The sequence below is a fragment of the Theobroma cacao genome, chromosome 3, assembly GCF_053813885.1.
Source record: "Theobroma cacao isolate CCN51 chromosome 3, ASM5381388v1, whole genome shotgun sequence".
Classification (NCBI taxonomy): domain Eukaryota; kingdom Viridiplantae; phylum Streptophyta; class Magnoliopsida; order Malvales; family Malvaceae; genus Theobroma; species Theobroma cacao.
This window is the reverse complement of record NC_142641.1, coordinates 3584133-3609309: the sequence shown is the minus strand read 5'-3', so window position 1 is coordinate 3609309 and position 25177 is coordinate 3584133. Positions and strand designations below refer to the sequence as shown.

Below are 25177 nucleotides of genomic sequence, written 5' to 3'. Positions count from 1 at the left end.
AGTGTCTATTATTTTTTACTTAAAGTTATTTTCTTAGAAAAAAAAAGGTTTCCTAGTTATGATTAACCTAAATGAAAATTCTTGCCAATCTAGTTTTTTTCTAATTAACTTTTCTCTTCTTAACTCCTTAGAGTCAGATGAAAATGACAACACATAATTGCAATAAAGATGCAATAGGAAGGGCTTTGTCATGTGAACTTGAAGTATAAAAAGGGTTGTAGTTCTGGTATTTGATTATAGCGCTCCTAGTTCGTAACAACCCATCCTATCTAATGCCTATACAACAAGCAAATGTTATCTCTTTCTTGATCATTATTCTGATTTTACAATCCACTCTCTCTTCACAGAGAGTACAAGTACAACGAAAAGCTGTTAGCAAGGTGCTGTCTTGTCTAAATTCATTTACCAGCTTAGTTATAATCTTTAATATTCCTAGCTCTAGCTTTAACTTATATAACTACTTATTTTTTTAGTCTTTGATCTTGTTATAAGGCCTTCATTTTTTTATTAAATTCTTTCTTTTGAAGAGATAATTAAGTTGTTCTACATTATTTTAGGTGCCTCATCAGCCAATCCAGATTCTCTTGTATTCTTTTTTGATGTCTGTTTCAATGGTCAACCACCAGGAGTCCTCCTCATCGATTTCTCGATACATTTATGATGTATTCTTGAGTTTTAGAGGTGTAGATACGCGAAAAAACTTTACCGATCACCTTTATATAGCCTTGATGCAAGCAGGGATTCACACTTATAGGGATGACAATGAAATTGAGAGAGGAGAGAAGATAAGAGACGAAATTGAAAGAGCAATATATGAGTCAAAAGCATCTATCATTGTCTTCTCAAAGAATTATGCTTCATCAACATGGTGCCTTAATGAACTTGTAAAGATAATGGAACATAGGAAATTCTCCAAACACATTGTTTTGCCAATTTTCTATGATGTGAATCCATCTCAAGTCAAGAAGCAGACAGGGAGTTTTGCAGAAGCGTTTGCTAGACACGAAGAGAGCTTCAAGTCTGAGATGGACATGGTACAAAGATGGAGGGCTGCTTTACGAGAAGTTGCGGATTTGGGAGGCATGCTTCTAGAAGATAGGTAAGCAAGTTTTAAACTATTTGATGTCTTCTTAAAAATTTATATATGCTCATTATTTCATGATACTAGTTCTATGTATTTTCAATAATTGAGAGAACAACCTATTTTACTACTTCTATTTCAAATCGAATGTCCATTTTCACTTTTTTTTGTCATATAAAATTGACTTTGATTATTATTTATTATATTTTCATATGTAATTAAAATTTCAAAAAAAAATTGAAAAGTTCTAAAGTAAGAAAATTTCAATTTTTTAATTTTTAATTCCACAAGGTATTGCAAAAAAATTATGCAATTTTAATTTTTTAAAATTTTGAAATTTTAAAATTAAAAGTTCAAAGTGGTTAAGTTTGACTCAATAAAGGTTAGGTGGACATTCAATTTTGAAATGAAGAGAGTATTTAAAATAAAATTAAGAAGAAGAGAATAAAAGAAAGCAACAATTCTATAAGATATATATATATATATATAGAGTGTGTTAGGTGCGTAAGTTGAAAGATGTTTTTCTTTGGCATGTTTTTATGGGATTACTCTGTGCTAGGTAGTGTTGTTCCTTTGGTCTAAGCGGCCATATGTTTAGTACTTGGCGTTCAGCATCGGATGTTTGAATAAATACTACTAATTGAGTAAAAAGAAAAAGAGTAACAATTCTAGTTATTTTATTACCTGAATACATAGAAAGTAGGTATCCTACAGAGACAAATATTTAGAGGAGAAAAGAATAAATATCAAAGAATTTTAAATTGAATTGAGTAAGTAAATAAAAAAATGAATATATATCTTTATTATTTTATTTATTTTTTTCTTAATTTTAATTAAACTGACATCTCTGAATTCTTAATACTAATTTAATTAGTTACATTATATATTAGTATTGATAATTTGAATATAATTAATCATTTTTATCTCACCTTTCTAAAATTATTTATACTTAGTATTTTACGTGGAAGAAATTAAAATATTTATATATGTTTGTCTCCGTTCAGTAGTGACTTCTAAGTTGACATTCATACTAGTATCTCCTGTATTACACAATAAATTTCACAAGACCCAAAAGTTATAATGACATGTAATTTCATTGAAACCAACTTTTCTTAAATTCGGTACTATTAAAATAGGGACCAACAAAAAGAATTTATAAAAGATTAACAATGACAAAATAACCCATAACGGGTTTCATCTTGCCCTGACCCAGTAGGGTAGTTTTTTTTAGTTTGAAATTGGGGGTCAAGGCTAGTTGGGTCGAGTTTGATAATTAAAAAATGAGTAAAGTACTCTAAAGGTGGTCTTAGTCAATTTAATCCATCTATTTTAAAATTGATCAATTTGGTCCCTATATCTTGAGATTTCGTACGACCGATTCCCTCCTCTAGCATCGTCCAAATAACCGTTAATAATGCAAATGAAAGCCACCAGGTTTCTACAATATAGACAAAACTATAGCAACAAACTAAGATTTTCAGATTATATAAATAAAAGTAATGCAATGACCAACTAATTAATATACAGATGCAAGACCCACAGACCCCAGACTTTTATTTTGTAAAAGGTTTAGTTTGCTGCCATGTCAACCATGGTTACACTTTTATTTATGATCTGGTTGACATGTCATGGCTGACATGGTTTGATAAACTAAACCCTCAACCCTTTACAAAGGAACGGTTTGGGGTCTATGGGTCTATAAATCAATTGGTCAGCCATTGCTTTACTTTTATTTATGATATGAAAATCTTAGTTTCAATGGGAAAGATCTGGCCATGCCTCATAACACAAATAATGTAAATAAAACAAAATACAAAAGGAACGGGGTAACAATTAAAATTGACCTTTCCACTCAAGGTCACTTTCATGGTTTTTTGGATAATACATAATGCAATAAAACACACATGTGATTTGGTCATTACCTTGGGTACAAAGGAAAGTTTGATTCCTTGTACCAACTCCATCAAACAAGCCCTCCAAGAGACTTCACACCAAGCCTGGTTGTTGCAAACCAAAGTTGTCCAAGAAATTTTTCTGCAACGTCTAATGAAAGTCCATACGGTGAATCGAGAAATCCCTACAAGAGGATGGGATTGCCAAGCCTTCAATGTGCTAGCAAGGATGTGTTCTAAACACTATGCCCTTCCTTTCACCCTAGCCAAAAGAACAAGAGAAAAAAGGATTTTTCTCTCTCACACTCACAAGGTGCGACAACACTACTTACCAGTGTTAAGCAGTGGCTAGGTTTTTAGGCTAAGTAGCTTAAGCAAAGTATTTATACCATGGACCAATTTCAGCCCTAATGACATTTCTATGTAATTGGTAATTGGTCTTTGCAGTTAATTAAACCTTTTAATTAAGTTCAATAGAAGTTCATAACTTCTAGTTTTGATTAAGTCCAACTTAATCACCTCTCTGAATTTAATCTCAATATTCACCTTTGTATGTGACCCATTAGGCTTCCAACATGTTGGCAATGACCACAAAATGTAATTAACAAATTAAATTTAGTATTAAATAAATTCAAATTACTTTGAATTTAGCACTGATCACATTATCCAGTACTTTATGATCAGAGACCATGAGCGAGATCTAGCAATCCATCATGGCTATACAAATGTTAGAAGAGTCAAAATGGTTTGACTCAACCTTTTAGTGATCAGTCTCTCAGTTCATTCAATCCTTTCATCATGTATCTCAAAAAGCTTAAGAGCATGGTACAATGTCAACTCATAAACCTTCCATGTTTGTCATGGCACTGATTAGCTATCATGGATTATAAGAAATTCATTTTCTAACATCCATTGTGCTCTAGCCAAAGTTTTCACATAGACTAACTCAAGGCATAAAAAGTCGAGATACAACTCCTTAATCACTCGAAGTGTTGAATCCTAGCTTAACCACTTATTTGCCTGCATATATCTCATGCTACACCAAAAAAAATCCTTTTTAGGCATCTTACTTAAGACTCGTAAAGATGAAATCAAAGTATAGCAATCCTCATATAAGACAACCTATTGTCTCAATCTAAGGATCACTTGCATGATTGTCACATGATGATATGCTCCATTAACTCTAGAATGAAATACTAAAAGGAATCTTCATGTCGATTCATGTTCAGTGAACTTGTTCCTAAAACAAGCACCTATATTCTAGTTTCAAGTATCCTTATACTTCAACTTATGAGATCGGTTGCTTACTTTTGAAGTAAGGAACATAGAATGTACTAGTCTTTAAGCATCATTGGTGTCCAATTTCAATGATACATCGACTAAGAATAATTTAAAGATTATGCTTTGATGCATAAGAATCTCATAATTATAACATTTTACATTTTCCTTCCCAGGCATGTTAATCTCATGAGCTTCATCCAATAGGCTTATAAGCATAATCTTATTGATGAAGGAATATCTTTAATCATTCAGTATGAATGATATAATTGCATGATTGGATCTAAGCCTTAACCAATCTGATTGGCTACAAGGCTCATTCCCGCATCTCCCATTAGCACAAAGCAATCACTAGCTCATCGTATATAGCTCCAATTCATCTAGCAATCGTGTCTTTGTGGAGACTTGCTTATGCCTTTTAATGTGGTCAATCACGTTTATCCATCTATGTGATGTCTTGGCATCTTGTCATATGACTATATTTAAATCTAATGAGATCCAAGTTCTATTGATATGCTTTATTGTTACATTAACAATGTTTAGAACCCTTTATTAGTTTCGTGAACTAATGATCTAAATATCTTCCTATTGAAGCCTTTTGTAATAGGATGTATATGACTTTATTTACATGTATAGTCCCTTTAACACCTTGAAACCATTTTAATTGGATTATGCTATATGCGTCATATGCATACGCCACTTCAAGTTATGCTACATAATTCCTTTTGAATTTGGTAGCTTCTTTGTATTTATATTGCATCTCATGCAATTGTATAACATAAAATTTGGGTTCACTCCCTCTAATCTCTTGATTTGTATAAGATAAATATACTTATTCATTCTTTGAATCAAACCTTTTGAATTCAAATAATAGAGTGAAATGTATAACCCCAAGTGGAGTTCTTATACATCAAAAACGTATAGATTACACGTCTTTATGTAAAATCTTAAATGTTAGATTCCTTTGCAACCAAGTGATACTTAAGAAACTCCTTTCTAAGTATCATCATGCTCACACTAAGTCCAAGATCCATAGTAATTGTAATATTCAAACCATCTTGAATATTTCATGGAATCTTATTGGTTTGAATGTTATAATGGGCTTCATGTATTGAAGAGGTATGGACTGATTCATATCATTTTATGAATTTGCATTCTTCTTTGAATGAATATCTTCATGTTTTATTCATAAGAAAGTTCCATTTAATATGAATCTTTGTTCATCTTTGAATAATTAACTATGAGATCATGTAATCTTTCACTAAGATATCATTTAAGTAAAGTTACTTGCCTTAGTAGTTAATATGAATTCTTACCCTAAACTCATTTGAAAATATTTAAATAGTTTGATCTTGAAATTCATAATTGATCAAATATAATTACAAGGATAAATATGAAATGTGGATAGTGAATTGATATAATTTTTCCAAATAATTATTCAAAATGAAACATAAAAGTTTAAACATCCAATGTCAAAACATAAATGTTTCCTCAACCATTCATATGGCAATAATCGAAATATCAAAATGTTTCAAAAACATTTGATCAAATTATGCAACATATCATATCTAATAGGAGTATAACCACCTAATGCAGCATCCAATGCTCCATCTTGTCCATCCATGTTGTCGCCTCCTCAGCCAAAATCCTACACACCTTTCTCCTTGGTTCCTACAACATTTCATACACATTATAACCAATTCCAAGGTATCATATACCTTTAAAGTAAAATAGAATTACTTAGCAAATAGTACTTGAACTTGAACCTTCACCAACCTTTTTTTTCTTGTTCACGATAGCTAAATATTCCTTACAATTCCTTCTTCAATGCTAGGTTTGCCACAATGATTGGCAAGTCCCTTCTCATTGTCCTTGTGCACACTTACCTTAGGCTTTAATGCCTTTTTGGTTTGAGACTCCACCTTCTTCCATTTGTTGGCTTTCTTTTTTTAGGTTTCTTGTAAGCTTTTGAAGATAAAACAAGAAGTAAAACTCTTTTGTCCATCTTGATGGACTTTTCTACCATGTTCAGCATATTCAGAAGCTTAAGAAGAGTAGCTTCCAAATGGTTCATATGGAAGTTCAACATGAATTGAGTAGAGTTGTTAGGGAAATATTGAAGAACTTAGTCTGTACTTAGCTCATGCTCTTACGACAGTCCCAATTGTCCAAGCCTTTCAATGAGCCTAATAATTTTCAACACATGGGCCTTGATAGAACTACTTTCTACCATTTTGCACTAGAACAATTCCTTAGAGATCTCGTATCACTCAATGTACCCTCCTTATCAAATAACTCTTTAAGGTGAAATATCATGGCTCGGACATCCATATGCTCATGTTACTTTTGAAGCTCGAGAAACATGCCCGCCAGCATCATACATGTCGCTTGATCATCATCATCCTTATAATGTTGATACGAATCCCAATTCTCAACACTAACATTATCAACAACAAGTGGTGGAAGAAGAGTGTTTGGGACATATGATTTCTTCTCCTGTTTCAAGACAATCTTGAGGTTCCAAAACCAATCAAAGAAGTTTGGGCTAGTGAGTTTGTTTGCATCTAAGATGCTTCGAAGTAATAAGTTGTTAGCCATTGCAATGTATATAATTAAGCCTGAATAAATAAGCGATTTGTAAATATTATGTATAGACTATTTAAAACAAGGTTTTAATATTTTAAACAACTTTCACACTATTTTATTCAAAACAACAACCCTCGAAGCCATTTTAGAAAGTCTCTACTAGGATCTTTCTAATGGGCAAAGACCCCATTCAACCTACCATGACCTTGAGTTACTCAACAAGCTATGATATACCTAATTGGGTAGATAACTTAGTTTATCGATAACATCTCTTCTATGACTCTTGGATTCTGTTAGGTGACAACTTTTTGCCTAAGTATATCATATATACTTGGTCTAACTATTGCCTCTAAAATTGCATAGTCAAGTGTGACACATCCAATCCATATAATTTTACTTGATTTTTGTTCAAGTAGACATTACAAGTCTCTTGAAAGGATTAGGTGATGTACATTCTGTTTTTTGGATATCCTAATGGCTATTGTAGAATGACAAGGTCTTTTTGTTAACTTGGGGTCTTTTTATTAGAAGTACTTGGATTACTCTAATGAAATGAGAATATTTTCTAATGAAATAAGAATATTTATTATCTTTCCAAAAAGAAAGTAGTGTAATTAGTTTGTACATTGTTTGTACAAATGGAAAGTTAATGGTTTTTAATTACTAAAGAATAACCTTTGATGTGTAAAAGTAAATTTTGGTACAAACGTAATGCACGTTAAACAAAAATTGGTGAAAGTACCCAATTTAGTCCACATATGATAGATCTTTGTTCAATTTAGTCTTTGTATTCTATAATTTTATTTAATTTAGTCCCTAAGATGTAGTATCATAAAAATGACATGGGAAAAAATTTCCAAAAAGTTTTTATCAAAAAAATTTTTTGGGCATGTCATGTCATCTTTGCCATGTCAGCATGTTAGTGCCACGTCAGCTCTATTAATGGTTAATTTGGACGGTAGTAGGAGTGACTCGATTGCACAAAATTTCAAAGTATGGGGACTAAATTGACCAGTTTTGGATTGAAGGACTAAATTGATGAAAACCTCATAGTAAAGAGACCTATTGGGTATTTTGACAATTCAAAAATAGTTGGATCAAGGTTTAGAGTGCCCTCCTAGCGGTATATATAGAAACTATTATATTTTATATTATATTTATAGATATATGTATAATATACAAATAAAGTTATTATTTATTATTAATTAGAGGTATTAACTTAATAATAGAATACATTTAAAAATAATTAAGATGTAATCTAAATTAAAAAATAAAAATTTACATGAAAATTAAATTAAATAATTAAAAAAAAAACAATTTTGAAGTAAGACAAATTGAGCATAGGTTATATATGTTTTTTGGTTCAAGGTTGGGTATTAAAGTTGATAATCTAGTGTTAAGGTGGAGCAGGCTGCCTCCCTAATATCAAGTGGTACCATTGAAAATACCAATAAAAAAAGTAAAATTTTTTTAAAGAAAGTAACATATTAAATGAATTAAATGTAATAGTTTATGAAATTTTCTAAATAAGTTTCCCTTAATATTTAACATACACTTGAGAATTTTAAGGACAAGTAAGATGAGTTACGAAGATTAAAAACCAAAATTATGCAAGAAACAAATAAATATATTAAAGGATTTTTACTCAATTTCCAAGATGTAACTTGTTATGTTATATTTTAAATTTTGTAGGTATGAGTCGCATTTCATTCAAGATATTATTAAACGGGTTCAAAATAAACTCCATTGCACCACTTTATATGTCCCTCCGTATTTAGTTGGGATAGATTTTACTGTGGCATCCATTAATTGGTGGTTGGGAGATGGATCAAATAAGGTTGGCATAGCAACAATTTGCGGAATTGGAGGGATTGGGAAGACAACCATTGCCAAAGTTGTTTACAATCTTAACATCCAAAGATTTGAAAGTTCCAGTTTCCTTGCTAATGTTAGAGAGATTACTCAAGAACACAATGGCTTGATTCGTTTGCAAAGACAACTTCTTTCAGATATCTTGAAGGGGAAAGCAAACAAAATATACAATTCAAATGATGGAATCACGAAGATCAAAGAAGTTATAAGCCGTAGACGTGTGCTTTTTGTCTTAGACGATGTGGATGATTCAGAAAAAATAACTAAAATAATTGGAGTGCAAATTCCTTTCCATCCAGGAAGTAAAATTATCATAACTAGCAGGCAACAATGTTTACTGAGTGATCCTTTTATTAGGCAAATGTTTGATCTTGAAGCATCATCAAGTTATCAAGACTTATGCAAGGTATTTGAGGTAAAAGAATTAACTTTCAATGAATCCCTTCAACTTTTTAAGTGGTATGCCTTCAGACAGAATGATCCAATTGACAGTTATATGGAATATGCAAGGAGTATAGTGAAACATTGCGGTGGTCTTCCTTTAGCTCTTCAAGTTTTGGGTTCTTCTTTGGCTGGTAAAAGTATAAATGTATGGAAAAGTGCATTAGAGAAATTGAAAACAATCCCTGATAGCAAAATTCAAAAGATTCTAAAAATAAGCTATGATTACCTGCAAGATGATCATGATAAAAGTCTATTCCTTGACATAGCTTGTGTATTCGTTGGGAAGGATAAAGACTACACAACTACAATTCCAGATGGTTGTGATTACTATACAGTAATTGGTATTGAAAATCTCATAAATATGTCTCTTTTAGTTGTTAATGAGAAAAACATGCTAATGATGCATCAAATGATTAGAGACATAGGAAGGAACATTATTCGTCAAGAATCTCCGAACCTTGGGAAACAAAGCAGGTTGTGGCATAAGGATGCATTTGATGCATTGAGAAAGAAAATTGTAAGAAATACTTCATTTTCTTCTACTTTCTTTTATGCAATATATTTTCTTATGTTGTACTTTTTTAACTAAGTGATTCTTTCTCCAACAGGGTACACAGACAATCAAGTGTCTTACCATGGACCTACAAAGATTATTGGAAGAAAAGTATGAAAAGACAATAGCAAATCATTCAAAAAATCCATTTCTCATGTCAAATGAGGTAGATATAGAAATTGATGCATTTGCAAAGATGCAGAGACTTAAACTACTTCAGTTGGATTATGTAAAACTTAAAGGAAACTACAAAGACTTTCTGAGAAGCTTAATATGGTTGTGTTGGCATGGATTTCCTCAAGAATATCTTCCTACAAATTTAGATATTTCTAAGCTAGTTGTTCTTGAGATGTGCAACAGTAGCCTCAAATGTATTTGGCATGATACAAAGGTGTGATACTATTTCATTTCTCTTTACTTTTTGTGAAGTAAAACAGAATTATATGGCTAAGTGTTTTTTTTCCCTTTTCTACAGTACTTTCTTCCAAATTTGAAGATCCTTAATCTCAATCACTCCGATGGCCTTCTTAAAATCCTTAACTTATCAGGTCTTCATAGTCTTGAAAGGTTGATGCTGAAGCATTGCACAAAGTTGATTGAGGTTGATCAATCCATCGGTAAGATAAAGACTCTTACTATTTTAAACCTTAAAGGTTGCAAAAGTCTTAAGAAACTTCCATGGACAATTAGTTTGTTAGATTCTTTGGAAGAGCTTATTTTATCTGGTTGCTCAACATTTGAAGATGTGCCTAAGGATTTGCAAAAAATGAAATCATTAAGAGTGCTTAGCTTAGATGAAACTGCTATATATGAATCCAATTCATGGTTGTCTTGGCTATCACTAAAAAGAAGCAAAGAGTTGGGTTTCTTTTGGACATCTTTGCCTTGTTCTTTGGTAAAGTTGAGTCTTGAAAGTTGCAGACTATTTGATGATGTTATGCCCACTAATTTGAGCTACTTACCTTCCTTGAAATCATTAAATTTAAGTAGAAACCCAATTCATAGCCTTCCTAAGAGCATTATCTGCCTTACAAAGCTTGACGAACTTCTATTGACTTGTTGCAATGAGCTTCAATGGCTTCCAAAGCTTCCAACAAGTGGCTTACCCATGATAACATCTCCATCGTTGTACAGGATTACAAGTTTGTCATGCTTATTAAATTTGAAAAGGTGTATTGTCTTTGGTTGTGAAAAGCTAATTGAGGTCGAAGGCGTGTTCAAGTTGGAACCAATTGAAAACTTTTAAATGGAACAGATCGAAAGCTTTTTCAATATGGACTTGATTGAAAGCATTGAATTACAAATTTATAACTATCTTACGGACACAAAAATGTTCACTACCACCCAGGTCTTTTCTCAATCTACTAAAACTTTTTATTTTCTTATGTTACATTATTCAATACTTTCATAAATAATGGTTTCAATGTCTCAGGTTTTTCATGATAGCGGCATAACTAGTTGTTTTGTCTTCGAAAATGAGGTTCCAATCTTGTTTGAGTATCGCTCTAAAGGGTCCGAAATTTCTTTTTCTCTACCACAAAATCTTGGTGGAAAAGTTAGTTGGTTAAACTTATGCATAGTCTATTCTCTTCTTAGTGATGAGATATTTGAGTTTCTACCATCGGTGCATATAGTTAATGAGACCAAGAGGTTAAAGTGGTCTTATCTCTCAAGTTTCATTGGAATTCCTGAGAAAACCAATAATAACACAATCTTATGGCTAATCCACTGGCCAGTAATGGATTATCAGTTGGAAAATGGTGATTTGGTGAGCTGCAAATTCGCAACTTCTGGTTTCAACGTAAGAGAATTTGGTGTTACATGTGTATCAGAAACCAAGATTATGTATGAAGATGACATTACACAACACTCTCAAGGTATGATTGCACTAGATAGCATTTATATGAACTTTTTATCTTTTGGCTTGACTTTATATATCAATAGTTTCTTCTATCTTGCTTTTTTCATGGAAATTTTTTATATTAATCTATGAGTATCTGAGAAAAAAAACTAAGCACGAAATATTTTCTAGCTACCAATAAGGGAATATCTAATCATGAACTTTTCATGTAATCAAGTAATTTAATTAGTAACCCAACATATTTAATTATATTTTCTAATTGATTTGATAATTCAAAATTTTAAGTCATAGTTACTCATGTTGTGATTTTTTACACCTGTATACTATATGAAATGAATATATAAAAAAAGTATACATGATGATTTTAAATTTAAAAAAAATGAAATGATAGTGCACCACCTTGGTCCATGACCTAAGAAGAAACATTAGAAGATAGTCTTCATGCTAAACGTTGCTAGTAGATATATTCAAAGGCCGAACATTCTATTTAAGCCTAAAAGCTCGGCTCGATTGGGGTCAGGATTGGGCTTTAATTTTTACGGTCAAATTCAATTCGAAGATATTTTTCTAATGAAAAATATATGTTAAAATATATTGTTTTAATTTTTAATTTTTAAATTTATTTAAAATATTAATATAAAAAATTGGCATAATACTCAAAGAATCCCCTATATTATTCAAGAAAATTCAAATAAACTCTTTTTTTTATTATGTTCCATCAAACCTTTGTATTTTTATTTTAGGTCAAATAAACACCTATGACTAATGATTGACTAATTATTATTAGTTAAACTGTCACTTGTCATTTTATATCTACATGACACTGACATGACATTGATATGGAGAGTGAAAAATATCACATGACCATATTATCATGTCACATTATTATCAATTATGATATGTCAACATGCCACAACATTATAAATTATGACATATCAGCATATTACAATCAGTACCATGTGGCATTAAATGACGAATGACATTTTAATTAAGTCAATCTTTAATTATAAGGACTTATTTGACTCAAAATAAAAGTAAAAGGACTTGATTGAACGTAATAAAAGTATAAAAATTTATGAAATTTTCTTGAATATTTCAGAGACATTTTTAGATATTATGCCAAAAATATTTTCAATATAATAATGAACAAGAAAATAAATAGGCCATGTTGCCCAAACTTTAGTTTTTGACTTGTTAATTGGGCTTGGTTTATCCTATAAACACTTGAGGATGCTTGTTTTAGGTCAATATAATTTATAAATCACTTGAGGTTAAGTATAGTCATAAATATAATAAGAAATGATAATCTTAGATTGTTAGACTGCACCATGTTGCAGGGTACTGTTCTTTTTGGCTCTTTTAGATGTGGAACTTAACTTTTCAAAAAAAAAAAAAGTGAATCTTTTCCCCTGAACATTAAACCCCCACTCAAGAATAGATTGTGTTTTCTTTGAGGGTTAGAGTATGGAGTCCCATGAACAAAGCCATTTGTTAATGTTAAAGTTGTTGGACTGCATCCAATTACAAGATATTATCCATTTTGAGATCCACTATTGTGATTTTGTTCTTTTAAGAAAAGGTACCTCGCAAGGAAAGGGGCATGCCCTTATTTATAAGTAATATATAATCTAGTCCTTGGTTCTTAAAAATGTGAGATCTTTCTCCCTTAGCAATGACCTCTTCACTTATAATATTGTCCATATTCTTATACATAAGATCTTAAGCTACATAAATGAGATGTAGCACTTTCTCGTTTAATCTCATCCTTTTTTCCTACGATTTGAACTTGAGTCTTTTAAATTAATTGGGTTTCAGATTCTTAATTGTTGGGGCATTCTTTTAATATATTAATATTAATTTTAAGTTGGATCATAATTTTAAAATTTAATCATTTTTTTCATATACCACTGTACTATTGTATCTATAAGGGCTTTTTTTTTGTTGTATTTCTAAACTCAACTTATTTATACACGGATACTCTTGGAAACAGAGAATTTGATGATTAAAATTATATAATACTGACTTATCTATTTTTCACATTTTTTAGAAAATGAAGATATTTGGAGAGAGATTGAGTTGAAAGTAAATGAAGAGTTACTCAAATTGAGCTCCAGTGGAAATTTCAAAGTGCAAATTTACAATGATTTAGAGGAATAAAAAATGATTGCTTCCCCTAAGGTTTCCTTGATCTCCTTTCCAACATTTTGGTTTATTATTCTTTTCTTTCTTTTTATAACTTATAATTATTTCAATATTGTTACAGGTGTTTTATGATTGTGGGATAATTAGTGCATATGATATTTATGGCCCTCCGGAGGATAGGTACAATTATCATGCTCATCCTGCTATCGGGAATAAGATTTCATTTGTAGTGGCCCAAAGCCCTGGTCAACATATTGGCTATCTAAACTTGGTGGCCATTCTTTTTTTTGAAAATAATGAAATATTTGATTTTTTATATCGTATTGAGATTGTCAATGAGACCAAAGATACAAAGTGGATCCATTATAAACGTTTCATTGGAATTCCTGAAATCAAGAATAACATCTGTTGGTTTAGTTCTTGGAGATTTATGGGTGAATTGGAAGATGGTGATCAAGTAAGTTGTACAGTATTTTCTGATTTCTGTATAAAAGAATTTATCATTGATATCATATATGAACCGGATGACAATCTTCTGCATAAATGCAACTCTGGTTATCAACATTTGCGAGGTAAAACTATAAGTTTTTGTTGGCTTTTTCCACTTTTTATATATCACTTGTTCAAGTCCCAAAGGACTCTTTATAGGATTAAGAGTTTAGACAAATTAGAGTAACTATATGTAATCTTGTTGTAATTAAACGATTCATGCCTTGATATCAATGCAAGAATTGCCATTGATAGCAAAGGTTTTTGTTTCTAAAATTTTCATATCACCTCCATATTGTTATTTCTCTATCTTTCTCTTCTCTTACTGTATTATTTATTACCATGCCTTGAAAAGGTAGTCTTATATAGGGCCTACCCAAGTCGACAACCCAAAATAAAAAAGATGAGCATGGTTTAGTTTGGCTCAGTTCAAGGGTAAATCTAAACTGAATTGAAAATTTTGTTTCTATTTTTTTAAATAACAAATCAAACCAAATCATATTATAATGAAAATCAAATTAAATCAAACTAAAATATAATAATTCAGTTTGGTTAATTTGGTTTCTTATTCTATTTCAGAATCTTACGACAAAGCCCATAATTTTTTTTCATAACTTTAATATTTTAAATAAATTAAAATTTAAGAACTCATAATTTAAGTCATCAACTATTGTTGGGCACAAAACATCGACAACATGACAATATTTGCTGATTTGATCTTGTTTTCTTATCTATCTTTTCTTATATCTTTGTCTTTAAATTTTTTTAAATCATGTAATCTCGTGTAACAATTTTATACTTTACACTATATAAATATACAAATCAAGCTCTCAATCTTGAAATAGGTGAGTGCATAGTCATTATAACTTCTACGCAAACACTTGTCTCCTTCTAGGTCAAGAACCTCATACCATAGGTTTGCCAACCTGACTTTCAAGCTGGTATTTCGTCTTAAGTCTACTTATTCAATTAACTTCAGCATTTCTTATGCTTAAATATTATAAATGGCTTATATAGGTAGATTATTAGAATCACTAAAAGAATAGATATAGACAGGATGTGTCGTGGAAGAAACGAACGGACTTGGTGGCAATCTTTGTGAGTGATTAGAGGTGGCTATAAACAATTTATGGGAAATATGGGACGGTTTTGGATGCATTTATCTTTAAGAAGAGATACATAAGGGTGAGGAATTTTGGGTTTGTGAGGTATAGCCGTATAGACAGGAAGTGTCACAGAAGAGAAATCTCAAGATTGTAAAAAACTTGATAACCTTCATGTTGATAACACAATGATGAAGAGAAACTAAAAATATATGTTATATATATTTATATATTGTGAAATATAACTTGTAAAAACAATTATGAGAGGAAGTATTTAGAAAGTAAGACTTGTGTTTTTAAAAATGAAGTGATGGAGGATTTGCAAGTTAATAGTCCTTTATCTAAATAGAATTACGAGATAAAAATAATGTTAAAAAGATTTATTTGGATGGATAATATTCAAACTAAATTTTAATTTTAATTTAATCTAATCTACATTTAAATAAAGAGTATTAAAACTCTAATAGCCACATTTTAAACAAAGAGTTTTCAGAACCTTGATAAGATAATAATGATTCTCATTGGTTTCAACTTCTAAATAGATTGAACTTGGGTTGGGTCAAGAATCATTCATTGATTAGCCAAATTTCTCTTTGAGATTGTGACAAGTAGTGGATAGCTAGAAAATAGCTTTAGAAGTTTTATATTCAGTGATGGAAAATTCGTTGAAGTAAGGAAATTTTGTTAAAGTAATGCAAGGGGTTTCAAGGACAGACATTTGAAAGGATTTAGTGTGGACCTATGTAGAGGGTTCTTTTGATAAGGAGAGAGGTCATGTTGCAACAAATAAAACGGAATACACTAGAGGCGATGGAGAGGAAGATTAGAGTGGTGCTTCAAGCATAAGTGCTTTTATGGTAGGCGGTGAGGAATAAGAAATCAAGGAATAAGTGGAGAGAGTGATGGAGCATGATGGATGGAAAGAGCAGAGTAGAGAGAATATTTGAAAAAGCTTTGATAGAGTTTTAAGAGTAATCTTTGATGATTTTCTAATCCTCTACTTAATTGCCAAACTTCTATATTTATACTAAATAGAAGCCCTCTCTTATGAGCAATTGGTAAAAGGAGAGCACTTTTAAGAGAATACGCTTTATGTGTAAGAATATGCTTGTTATGGAAAGAGCATGTCCATTATGAGAAGAATGTTTTATGGGAAGAGAACTTTAAAAGAATGGCTTATTTGACATTATAAGAAGAGCTCAAAATTGATAGTGTTTTAAGGAGAACACATTTTGTATGAAAGTACGTGCTTATTATGGGAAGAGCACATTCATTATGGAAACAATAGCTTATGGAAAAAGCACGTTAAAGAACGAAAATAGCACGTAATTGGATAGTGCATATAAATTTTTAGTGAAGTAATGACACTTAACAATGTGCCACGTATACTCTTAAGAAAGAAGAAAAAGGTAAAGCATATATACTTCAAGGAAAGGTTAAGAGGAAGTCCTTTTAACTACCTCTATATCTGATCCACCAAGTCAAACTCTCTAAAGATAACTCATGAACAATGCCACTCGTCTTGAGTTACTTTCACTTCCTTATGTGAAATGACTATTCTAAGCTTGTTCCTATTTTGTAAGACAATACTTAAAGAAATAATAGTTAGTCAAAATTAGGCATCTACAACCTACAACAATTTGTTCAATAGGTGTTGGAAGGAAATTAGGTTGGTTTTGGTTTTCTGGATCTAGGTTTCTAAATTCAGTATTTGTTTGGGTGGGTTTTTGGACTTTTCTTAAATTTGAAAGTAATGTGTTTAGGGCTTTGGGTTAGGGAGATTGAAAAGAGTGGAATTATTTTAGTTGGGTTGACTTTGGATGTATTTTATATGTGCCATTAGTTTTATTGTTCTTAGGTAAAAAAAAAATTTATTATTGAATTAGTTTAAATTAATAAATTATAAATTATAAATTTATATAGACAATAATAAAAGGAAGGTATAGACACCCATTTAAAAAAAAAATCATCTTTCCTTTTATTCTCCATTTTATTTTATTTTCATTCTTATTTTAATTTTTAGTCTTTAGGCCTTAGTATTTGTCCAACTCAACTTAAGGCTTAGTCTTTAAGGGCCTTTGGGCCTTTTAGTTCAATAAACTAGAAATAGGCCTAATGGCCAGGCCCAAAAACAAGTTTAACTAATTAATCAGACTTAAAGATAGACCAAATGTCATAATTAAATGAAATTAAGCAAGAACCAGAACGAAGAAAAAGAGAACATTATGGAAAAAGTAAAGAAAAGAAAAATAATAATAAAGAAAATAATAAGCAAATGAATAATGGCTAGCTGGACATGATGATTCTCGAACCTAGTCAAGCTAACTAATGGGGTGAGGTGGATGTACGACCACCCACCCCTCAAGAGATTGTGGCTATAAAAACCCACAACCCTCATATCAAAGGAAGAGGCTTTTTTGAAAACAAAAACCCTAGAAAGATTTATGGAAAAGTAGAAACCTTAGAAAAAAATTAAAGAAACCTTAAAACCAAAAAAAATAAGAAAATTGTAGAAAGAAAAGAAAAAAGGAACATAAACCTTAGTTTTCTTTCCTCTAGCAGTTAATATTATACCCAAATATCATAAAAAAAAATTAAAAAGCAACAAAAAAAAAAGAAAAAACTGGGAAGAACAATGATAGAAGAAAAAATATACTAGGGAGGAGAGGTGATTTTTTCTTAGGGTTTTAATAGTAGGGAAGAGCTAAAGGGCTCTAAGGTCATGGAAAGAGGAAAGGAGAGAGAAATCGATCAGGTAACAGTGATTGAGTGAAAGAGTAGCAGCGTTTAAAGAGGGTTGGGTTTCAGTTTGAAAATATTGTTGAAGATTAATACTTAATCTGTGAAGCAAGCATACTGGAGTCATTGGCGGGAAGCAACTGTTCTGGAGGCTAAGGAATTTGTTCAAGGAATGAAACACTATCGTTAGGGACTTAATAAGTTTAGTGATACAATGGTTTCTTGTGTCGTTTAACTTGGTTTTAATTTTTTAGTTGTCATACGCAGTATTATGTTGTCGTTTTGTTTAACTCCACCCAAGTTCACCAAAGAAAACTATTCTTTCTAGAGTGTGAAGATAGAGGCATATCTCAAAGCCTTCACGTTGTGGGAAGTAGTTGAAACCAATGAGGAGCCAGTGCAAAGAAGAGTTAATCCTACTATAGCTCAGATCAAGCAATTTGAGGAAGACAAAGCAAAAAGGTACAAAGCTTTGTCCTGCCTTCATTCAAATTTATTTGATGAGATTTTTGCTTGGATTATGCATTTGAGATCTCCTAAACAAATTTGGGACTATTTAAGGGATGAATTTTTTGGAAGTGAATGAACTAGGAAAATTTAGGCTTTCAACTTAACTCAGAAGTTTGAAATGCTTAAAATGGAGGATAGCGAGAACATTAGAGATTTTACTGGTAAAATGATGGGACTAGTAAATCAATTAAGGTTACTTGGAAAGGAAATTACTGAAAAACGTTTAGTGAGTAAGATGTTAGTGAGTTTGCTTGAGAAGTATGAATCAAAGGTGTCATCATTAGAAGACTCTAGAAATTTGGCTCAAATTACTCTAAAAGAATTAGTTAATGCTTTGGAGGCACTTGAACAAAGAAGAGCCTTTAGGCAAAAAAGTGTAGCTGATTTTGCCTTGATTGCTAAGTCTAAAACTTAAAAGGAGGAGGATAGAAAGTTGAAAAGTGATTCTACAAATAAGAAAAACAAAAGAAAGACAACTGGAGAGAAAAGACAAGGAGAGAAAAAGAAAAAGTTTTCACCATGTTAGTACTGCAAGAAGACTAATCACACTGAGAAGTTTTGTTGGTACAGACCAAATGTGGTATCTAGAACTTGTAATCAAAAAGGTCATGTGGAGAAAGTATGTAAGACTCGTGCCAAAGGAAAAGAAAAAGCTAATGTAGCTGAGCAGATAGAAGATTAATATGATGAGGTTTTGTTTATGACAACAAGTGAAGAAGGTCTGAGTAAAAGTACTATATGGTTATTAGACAATGCATGCTTACACCATTTAACTGGGAACAAGTCTCTTTTCTCCACTCTTGATACAAGTTTTAAGTCAAAAGTGAAGATTGGAGATGGTAATTACTTGGATATATGTGATACCCCAACGTCTATAGGCTTGTAACTAAGTATAGATGTAATAATATGAGCTAGGGGTAGTTTCGTTATTTTCTCTAATAAGCTTCCAGAAGAAAGTTTTATGATATTTTAAGGCCTAAATAGGCATAAGATAGTATAAACGATGTGTGCTGATGAAAACACGAAGAAAACTAGAAGTTTCAACAATTTTCATAACAGGGGCAAAATGGTCATTTTTCACCTCGGGTTAAAATTTTAAGTTTTTATGAACCCGAGCATGTTTAGACCATTATGGATCTTGTCCCAGTGTTAAGAGAGCAAAAAGATTGCATAAAAGATTAGAGGAGAGTAAGTTAATTGGTGGAAGGGTAATTTGGTAATTTTATGGGAAAGGATAAGATTGGCCTATAAATACCTTGAATTTCCAACAGCTTCTAGAGATTTTCCAGCAGCTGGTCTTCTTCTTCTACTTCTCCTCTCTCACGTTTCTTCAAAACTCCATGGAAGCTTGATTTGAAGCTTGAGTGATTTTTTCTCTCTAGCTCTAGTTTTCACACCTTTGAACCCTTTTGACTAGAACCTTTGAATTCTTTCATCCTTTCACTTTAAAACCCTTCAAAAATCTGGTTTTCACACTTTCTCTCACTAGTTGGACATTTTAGAGAGAGAAAGAGAGAATTACACCATTTATTTGGAAGTAATTGGAAGGGAATTTGACTACAAAGGAGCCCTAGGGCAAGTGGTTAACTAAGCTCAATTTTTAGCTGCAGAAAATGGTTAGTAATTAGGATTTATGAGCTGTTTTATTGTTTAGTATGTTCATTACTTTTTAGTGATTAAGATAGTGAACATAGATAGCCATTTAAAGTGGCAATTGAAAACTAGCTAAGAGATAGCTTTTAGAGTTCATAGTTTGTAAATTAATCTATTGTTTATGTTAATGTGATCCTAGGTTTGCAAGGAAGCACCATCATTCCAATTGGATCATTAGGGGAATTTGAGTCAATTAAAAGTTCTATAATCAATTGGTGAGTGAACTACCTTCAAAACTGATTTTGGGAATATGATGGATTTGACAAAGTGTTTGAATGATTTTATACAATTTTTCATGAAAATGAATGCCTTGGGAACAAGCTTTTGAGAAAAGATTTATGTTATGAAATGTGATTATTATGGATTTCTATGTGGCTGCATTATGTTGATATATATACATGCTTGAGTATAATGTTGTGTAATTATATTGACTCGGTTATGTGCGAGTAGGGAGTGCGCATAAGCCGAGGATGACTCGGTTATGTGCGAGTAGGGAGTGCGCATAACCCGGTGATGACCCAGCCATGTACGAGTAGGGAGTGCTCATGAACTGGTGATGATGATGATGAGATGGTGTGATGATGATGATGGGTATGTATGTATATATATATATATGTAAATATGTGTGTTATAGGAAATTAATGGATAATGGGTTATGGTTGTAATGCATGTGAAACTTGACATGTTAAACCTTGAGAAATTGTTATGTGTTTTCATGTTGGTTTGGACCTTTTGGCAGGGTGATTTTTCCTTTGGGAGGAAGGTAAATTTTGCATTGATGCCCTATATTTCGCTGCAACAAGAATCATTCTCTCTGCAGCGAGAAACTCTCGGGTTTTGAAAGGGTAGGCTGGTCAGAAACTCACTGCAGCGAGGATTCATTTTCGCTGCAGCGAGAATGACACTATAGCTTCTCGCTGCAGCGAAATACATTCTCGCTGCAGTGAGAAACTTTCTGTTTTCTGGATTGCAATTTCGCTGCAGCGAGATTCTACAGCGAGAAACATTATGTTTTTGGGTAAAAATTTCACTGCAGCAAAAAACTTTCTGTTTTGATCTCTTATCTTGTCCAATTGTTGCCCTATCTTTCACTTCTTTGCTACCATATGGGAGCATGGACTTCCAACATTAAGGATTAAAAGAGTTAAGTTTAAAATGAGGAGGTTTAGTGAGAAACCCTTGGCCAGTTGAGAAACCCTCGTTCGGTTAATAACTAAATTCCAACGTCGCTGCATCGAAAATTCATTCTCGCTGCAGCGAAGATTTGTTGTTGTATTTGACTTGCTTGTGTAATATTGAAGCTTTCATTCTTCAAATGATTCGCTATGTATGGGTTCGTGATTTTCGAATGATTAATCACTTAAGGGCTCGATAAGGGGTTTTATTAGGAATGAACCAAATTACATTGTTTTGAAACTAGTGCATCATGATTTTAAATTTTCCTTTGTTGTTACTTGTTCCCTTCCTTGTTCACTCACTGGGTTTATACTCACCATTTCAAATTCATGTTTTCAGATCACGAGGCAGCCGGTAACTAGGACGAGGTATCCTTGTAGACTTGTGTCCATCTTTTGGTAGGTGTCTCGGCATTCAGTAGCTATACATTCATCCGAGTCCCTCCACTGGAAGTCAAGTCTTCTTTTTGAGATGTATAGGCGAACCTAATGTACATTATTGGAATACATGTTGTAGACAGTGTATGTATATAATAAATAAGAAATGCCAATACGAGTTGGCAATGTCTATTACTATTTTGATTTTAAGTTTTGAAAAATGACTTAGCAGTTTATGATGGAATGATGAACACGTCGGACTATTAGGCTTGCTTGGGCTTAGTGGACTACGTCCATTGGGCCCATGCGTCGGTCATGGCCCGAAATTTGGGTCGTGACAATATACTTGGTGTTGGCACTGTTAAAGTTGATATTGCCTTTGAAGATAAGTGCATCAGTAGTGTGCATTATGTACTAAGTGCCAATCATAATTTGTTGAGTATGGGACAATTGGCCAAGGATCATTATACTTTTCTATTCAAGGGTGAAGTTTGCACAATGATTGATCCGAATGGTGAGGAATTGTACACTATTGCAATGAAGAACAACTGTTATCCTCTTAATTTAGCTAATAATGCTTCACATTTGGCCTTGTATAATGAGCTGGATGTATCAGAAAGATAGCACAGGAGGTTTAGACATGTCAATTATAGCTCCTTGTCCCTAATGGAAGTAAAGAATTTAGTGGAAGGCTTACTTGGAATTGTAAAACCATCTAAGCTTTGTAAAGCTTTTCAACTTGGAAAGTAGAATAGGAAAACTTTTCCTAAGCAAAGTGGATGGAAGGCTACCAGAAAGCTTGAGCTAGTGCATACTGACATCTCTAGTCCCATGAAGACTTCTTCACTCAATGGAAACTGGTACTATATCATCTTTATTGATGATTATACAAAGTATTATTGGATTTTCTTCCTAAAACAAAAATCTGAGGCATTAAACTATTTCAAAAATTTTAAGGCAGCTGCTGAAAATTTCTCTGGTCAAAAGGTCAGAACCTTGAGGATTGACAATGGTAAAAAGTATACTTCAGCGGATTTTGAGCAGTACCTTAAGTCCTTGGGAGTGCAGCATGAGCTACTTATTCCATATGGCTCTCAACAGAATGGTAAAATTGAGAGAATGAATATAACTTTCATTGAGATGAGAAGATGCTTGTTGTATCAAATGAATATGCCAAGGGCATTTTAGGCTAAACAAAGCTTATACAAGGGTCTTAGATAGTAAAACACCTTATGAAATGTGGTTTAAACATAAACCAAGAGTGTCTCATCTTAGAACCTATGGAAGCATTTGTTATGCTATGGTTCCAAATGCTAAGAGGTCCAAATTTGATCCCAGTCTGTTATAGTAGTGTTGGTTGGTTATTGTGAAGTTTCAAAAGGCTACAAGTTATATGATCCTGAACTGAAGAAGATTTTACAAGTAGGGATGTGGCATTTGATAAGAGGCAAAGTTGGAATTGGCCTAATAAGGGTGTTGGACAATTTGATTTCACTGATACAGCTAATGTAAAGGAAAAACAGACTGCAGCTAATGATGATTCTGATTTGAAGGATGAGAGTAAAGCAATTAGAGGTACAACGAGCTTAGCTGACATTTATAGCAGATGCAATGTGGCATTAGCTGAACCAATAACCTTTAAGCAAGCTCAGCTAGAAGATCACTAGAAATCAGTAATGGATGCTGAAATGGAGATGATATCCAAGAATGGGACATGAATTCTTGTTGGCAAACCAGTTGACAAAAACATCACAGGAGTCAAGTGGATTTATAGAACCAAACTTAATACTGATGGTACTGTAAACAAGTATAAGGCTGGTTTGGTGGTTAAAGGGTATGCTCAAGTTTATGGGGTTGACTACATGGAAACATTTGCTTCAGTGGCCAAACATGACACAATAAGGATGCTTGCAGCTTTGTCATCCAAGGAAGGATGGAGAATTTATCATTTGGATGTCAAATCAGCTTTCCTTAACTGCATTCTTATTGAAGACATTTATATTGAGTAGCTTGAGGGTTATGAGTAGCAAGGGTTTGAGAAGAAAGTATGCAAGCTTATTTAGGCTTTATATGACTTGAAGTAGACTCCAAGAGCTTGGTATACTCGAATTGATTATCATTTTAGAGAGCAAGGGTTTTAGAGGAGCAAAAATGAGTCAACAATGTATGTGAAGAGTGAAAATGGCACTAAGCTGGTAATTGTGGCATTGTATGTTGATGATCTTCTGATTACTGGTCTTGAAGGAGAGTATATAACTAAATTTAAAACTTAGATGAAGAAGGTGTTTGAGATGACAGATTTAGGAGAAATGACTTACTTTTTTGGAATGGAGATTATGCAATCAACTGATAAGATTATGCTATGTCAGAGGAAATATGCTCGAGAGTTGCTGAACAAGTTTAATATGAGTGAATGTAAAACTGTAAGCACTCCATTATGCACTGGTGCAAAGTTCTACAAAATTGATGGTTCTGCTAAAGCAAATGGGCAGTTGTATAGAAGTATCATTGGTTCTTTTTTATATTTAGTAGCTACTAGACCTAATATCATGTTTGCTACAAATTTGCTATCAAGATTCATGCAAGATCCTATTGAAACTCACTTTATAGCTATAAAAAGGATCTTGAGGTACGTGAGAGAAACTATGGATTTTGGACTAGTATATTTGAAGCAGGAAAGTGGTCAACTATCGGGATTTTCAAATGAAGATTGGGCAGGATCTATGGATGATTCTAAAAGCACAAGAGGTTTTTGTTTCTCTTTTGGAAGTGTTGTTTCTGCTTGGAGTTCCAAGAAGCAGCAAGTTATAGCTCAGTCAACAGTTGAAGTTGAGTACATTGCTTGTGCAACTGCTACTAACCATGTTTTATGGTTAAGGAAATTACTAGATGAGTTGGGGTTCAAGCAAGACAAAGGAACATTGATTAATCTTGACAATTTATTAGCAACTGTAATAGCTAAAAACTCTGTTCAACATAGTAGAACAAAACATATCAAGGTTAAATATCATGCTTTAAGAGTGGCTATAAAAGAGGGTGAGATAGAGTTTGCTCATTATTCAACAAATGATCAGTTTGCTAACATTTTCACAAAAAGCTTAGGAAATGAGAGATTTGAGTATTTGAGATCCTGTATTGGAGTTCAACAGAGGTTGTGTTGAAGATTAATACTTAATCTGTGAAGCAAGCATACTAAAGTCATTGGCAGGAAGTAACTATTCTAGAGGCTAAGGAAATTTGTTCAAGGAATGAAACACTGTCATTAGGGACTTAATAAGTTTAGTGATACGATGGTTTCTTGTGTCGTTTGACTTGGAATTTAATTTTAAAGTTGTCATACGCAATATTATGTTGTTGTTTTGTTTAAGTTGAGTTCAGAACACATCATTTTGATGTCGTTTTGTTTAGTTGTAATCTTCTG

General features: G+C 32.4%; 1 protein-coding gene and 1 pseudogene across 2 annotated transcripts; both read left to right on the top strand.

Moving 5' to 3' along the window:
• Window positions 1-218: 218 nt before the first annotated feature.
• On the top strand, window positions 219-14491 carry LOC18604215 (disease resistance protein RPS4B-like; annotated as a pseudogene). The gene is made up of 8 exons (XR_016025280.1): window positions 219-380; window positions 558-1099; window positions 8530-9670; window positions 9762-10097; window positions 10182-11054; window positions 11139-11583; window positions 13615-13745; window positions 13831-14491. The product of XR_016025280.1 is annotated as a disease resistance protein RPS4B-like (transcript).
• An 8096-nt stretch (window positions 14492-22587) lies between these two features.
• LOC148763479 (uncharacterized) lies at window positions 22588-23765 on the top strand. Its single transcript, XM_088804362.1, has 3 exons — window positions 22588-22861; window positions 23167-23331; window positions 23512-23765. The coding sequence occupies exons 1-3, from the start codon at window positions 22588-22590 to the stop codon at window positions 23763-23765; spliced, it is 693 nt and encodes a 230-aa protein (XP_088660488.1).
• The last annotated feature ends 1412 nt before the right edge of the window (window positions 23766-25177 follow it).

Coding starts and splice junctions, on each gene's coding strand:
- LOC148763479 (XM_088804362.1), top strand. CDS start 22,588: ATGAAGACTTCTTCACTCAATGGAAACTGGTACTATATCATCTTTATT. Junction 22,862..23,166: donor ATATGGCTCTCAACAGAATG/GTAAAATTGAGA, acceptor CCTGAACTGAAG/AAGATTTTACAAGTAGGGAT. Junction 23,332..23,511: donor TGAGAGTAAAGCAATTAGAG/GTACAACGAGCT, acceptor AAAACATCACAG/GAGTCAAGTGGATTTATAGA.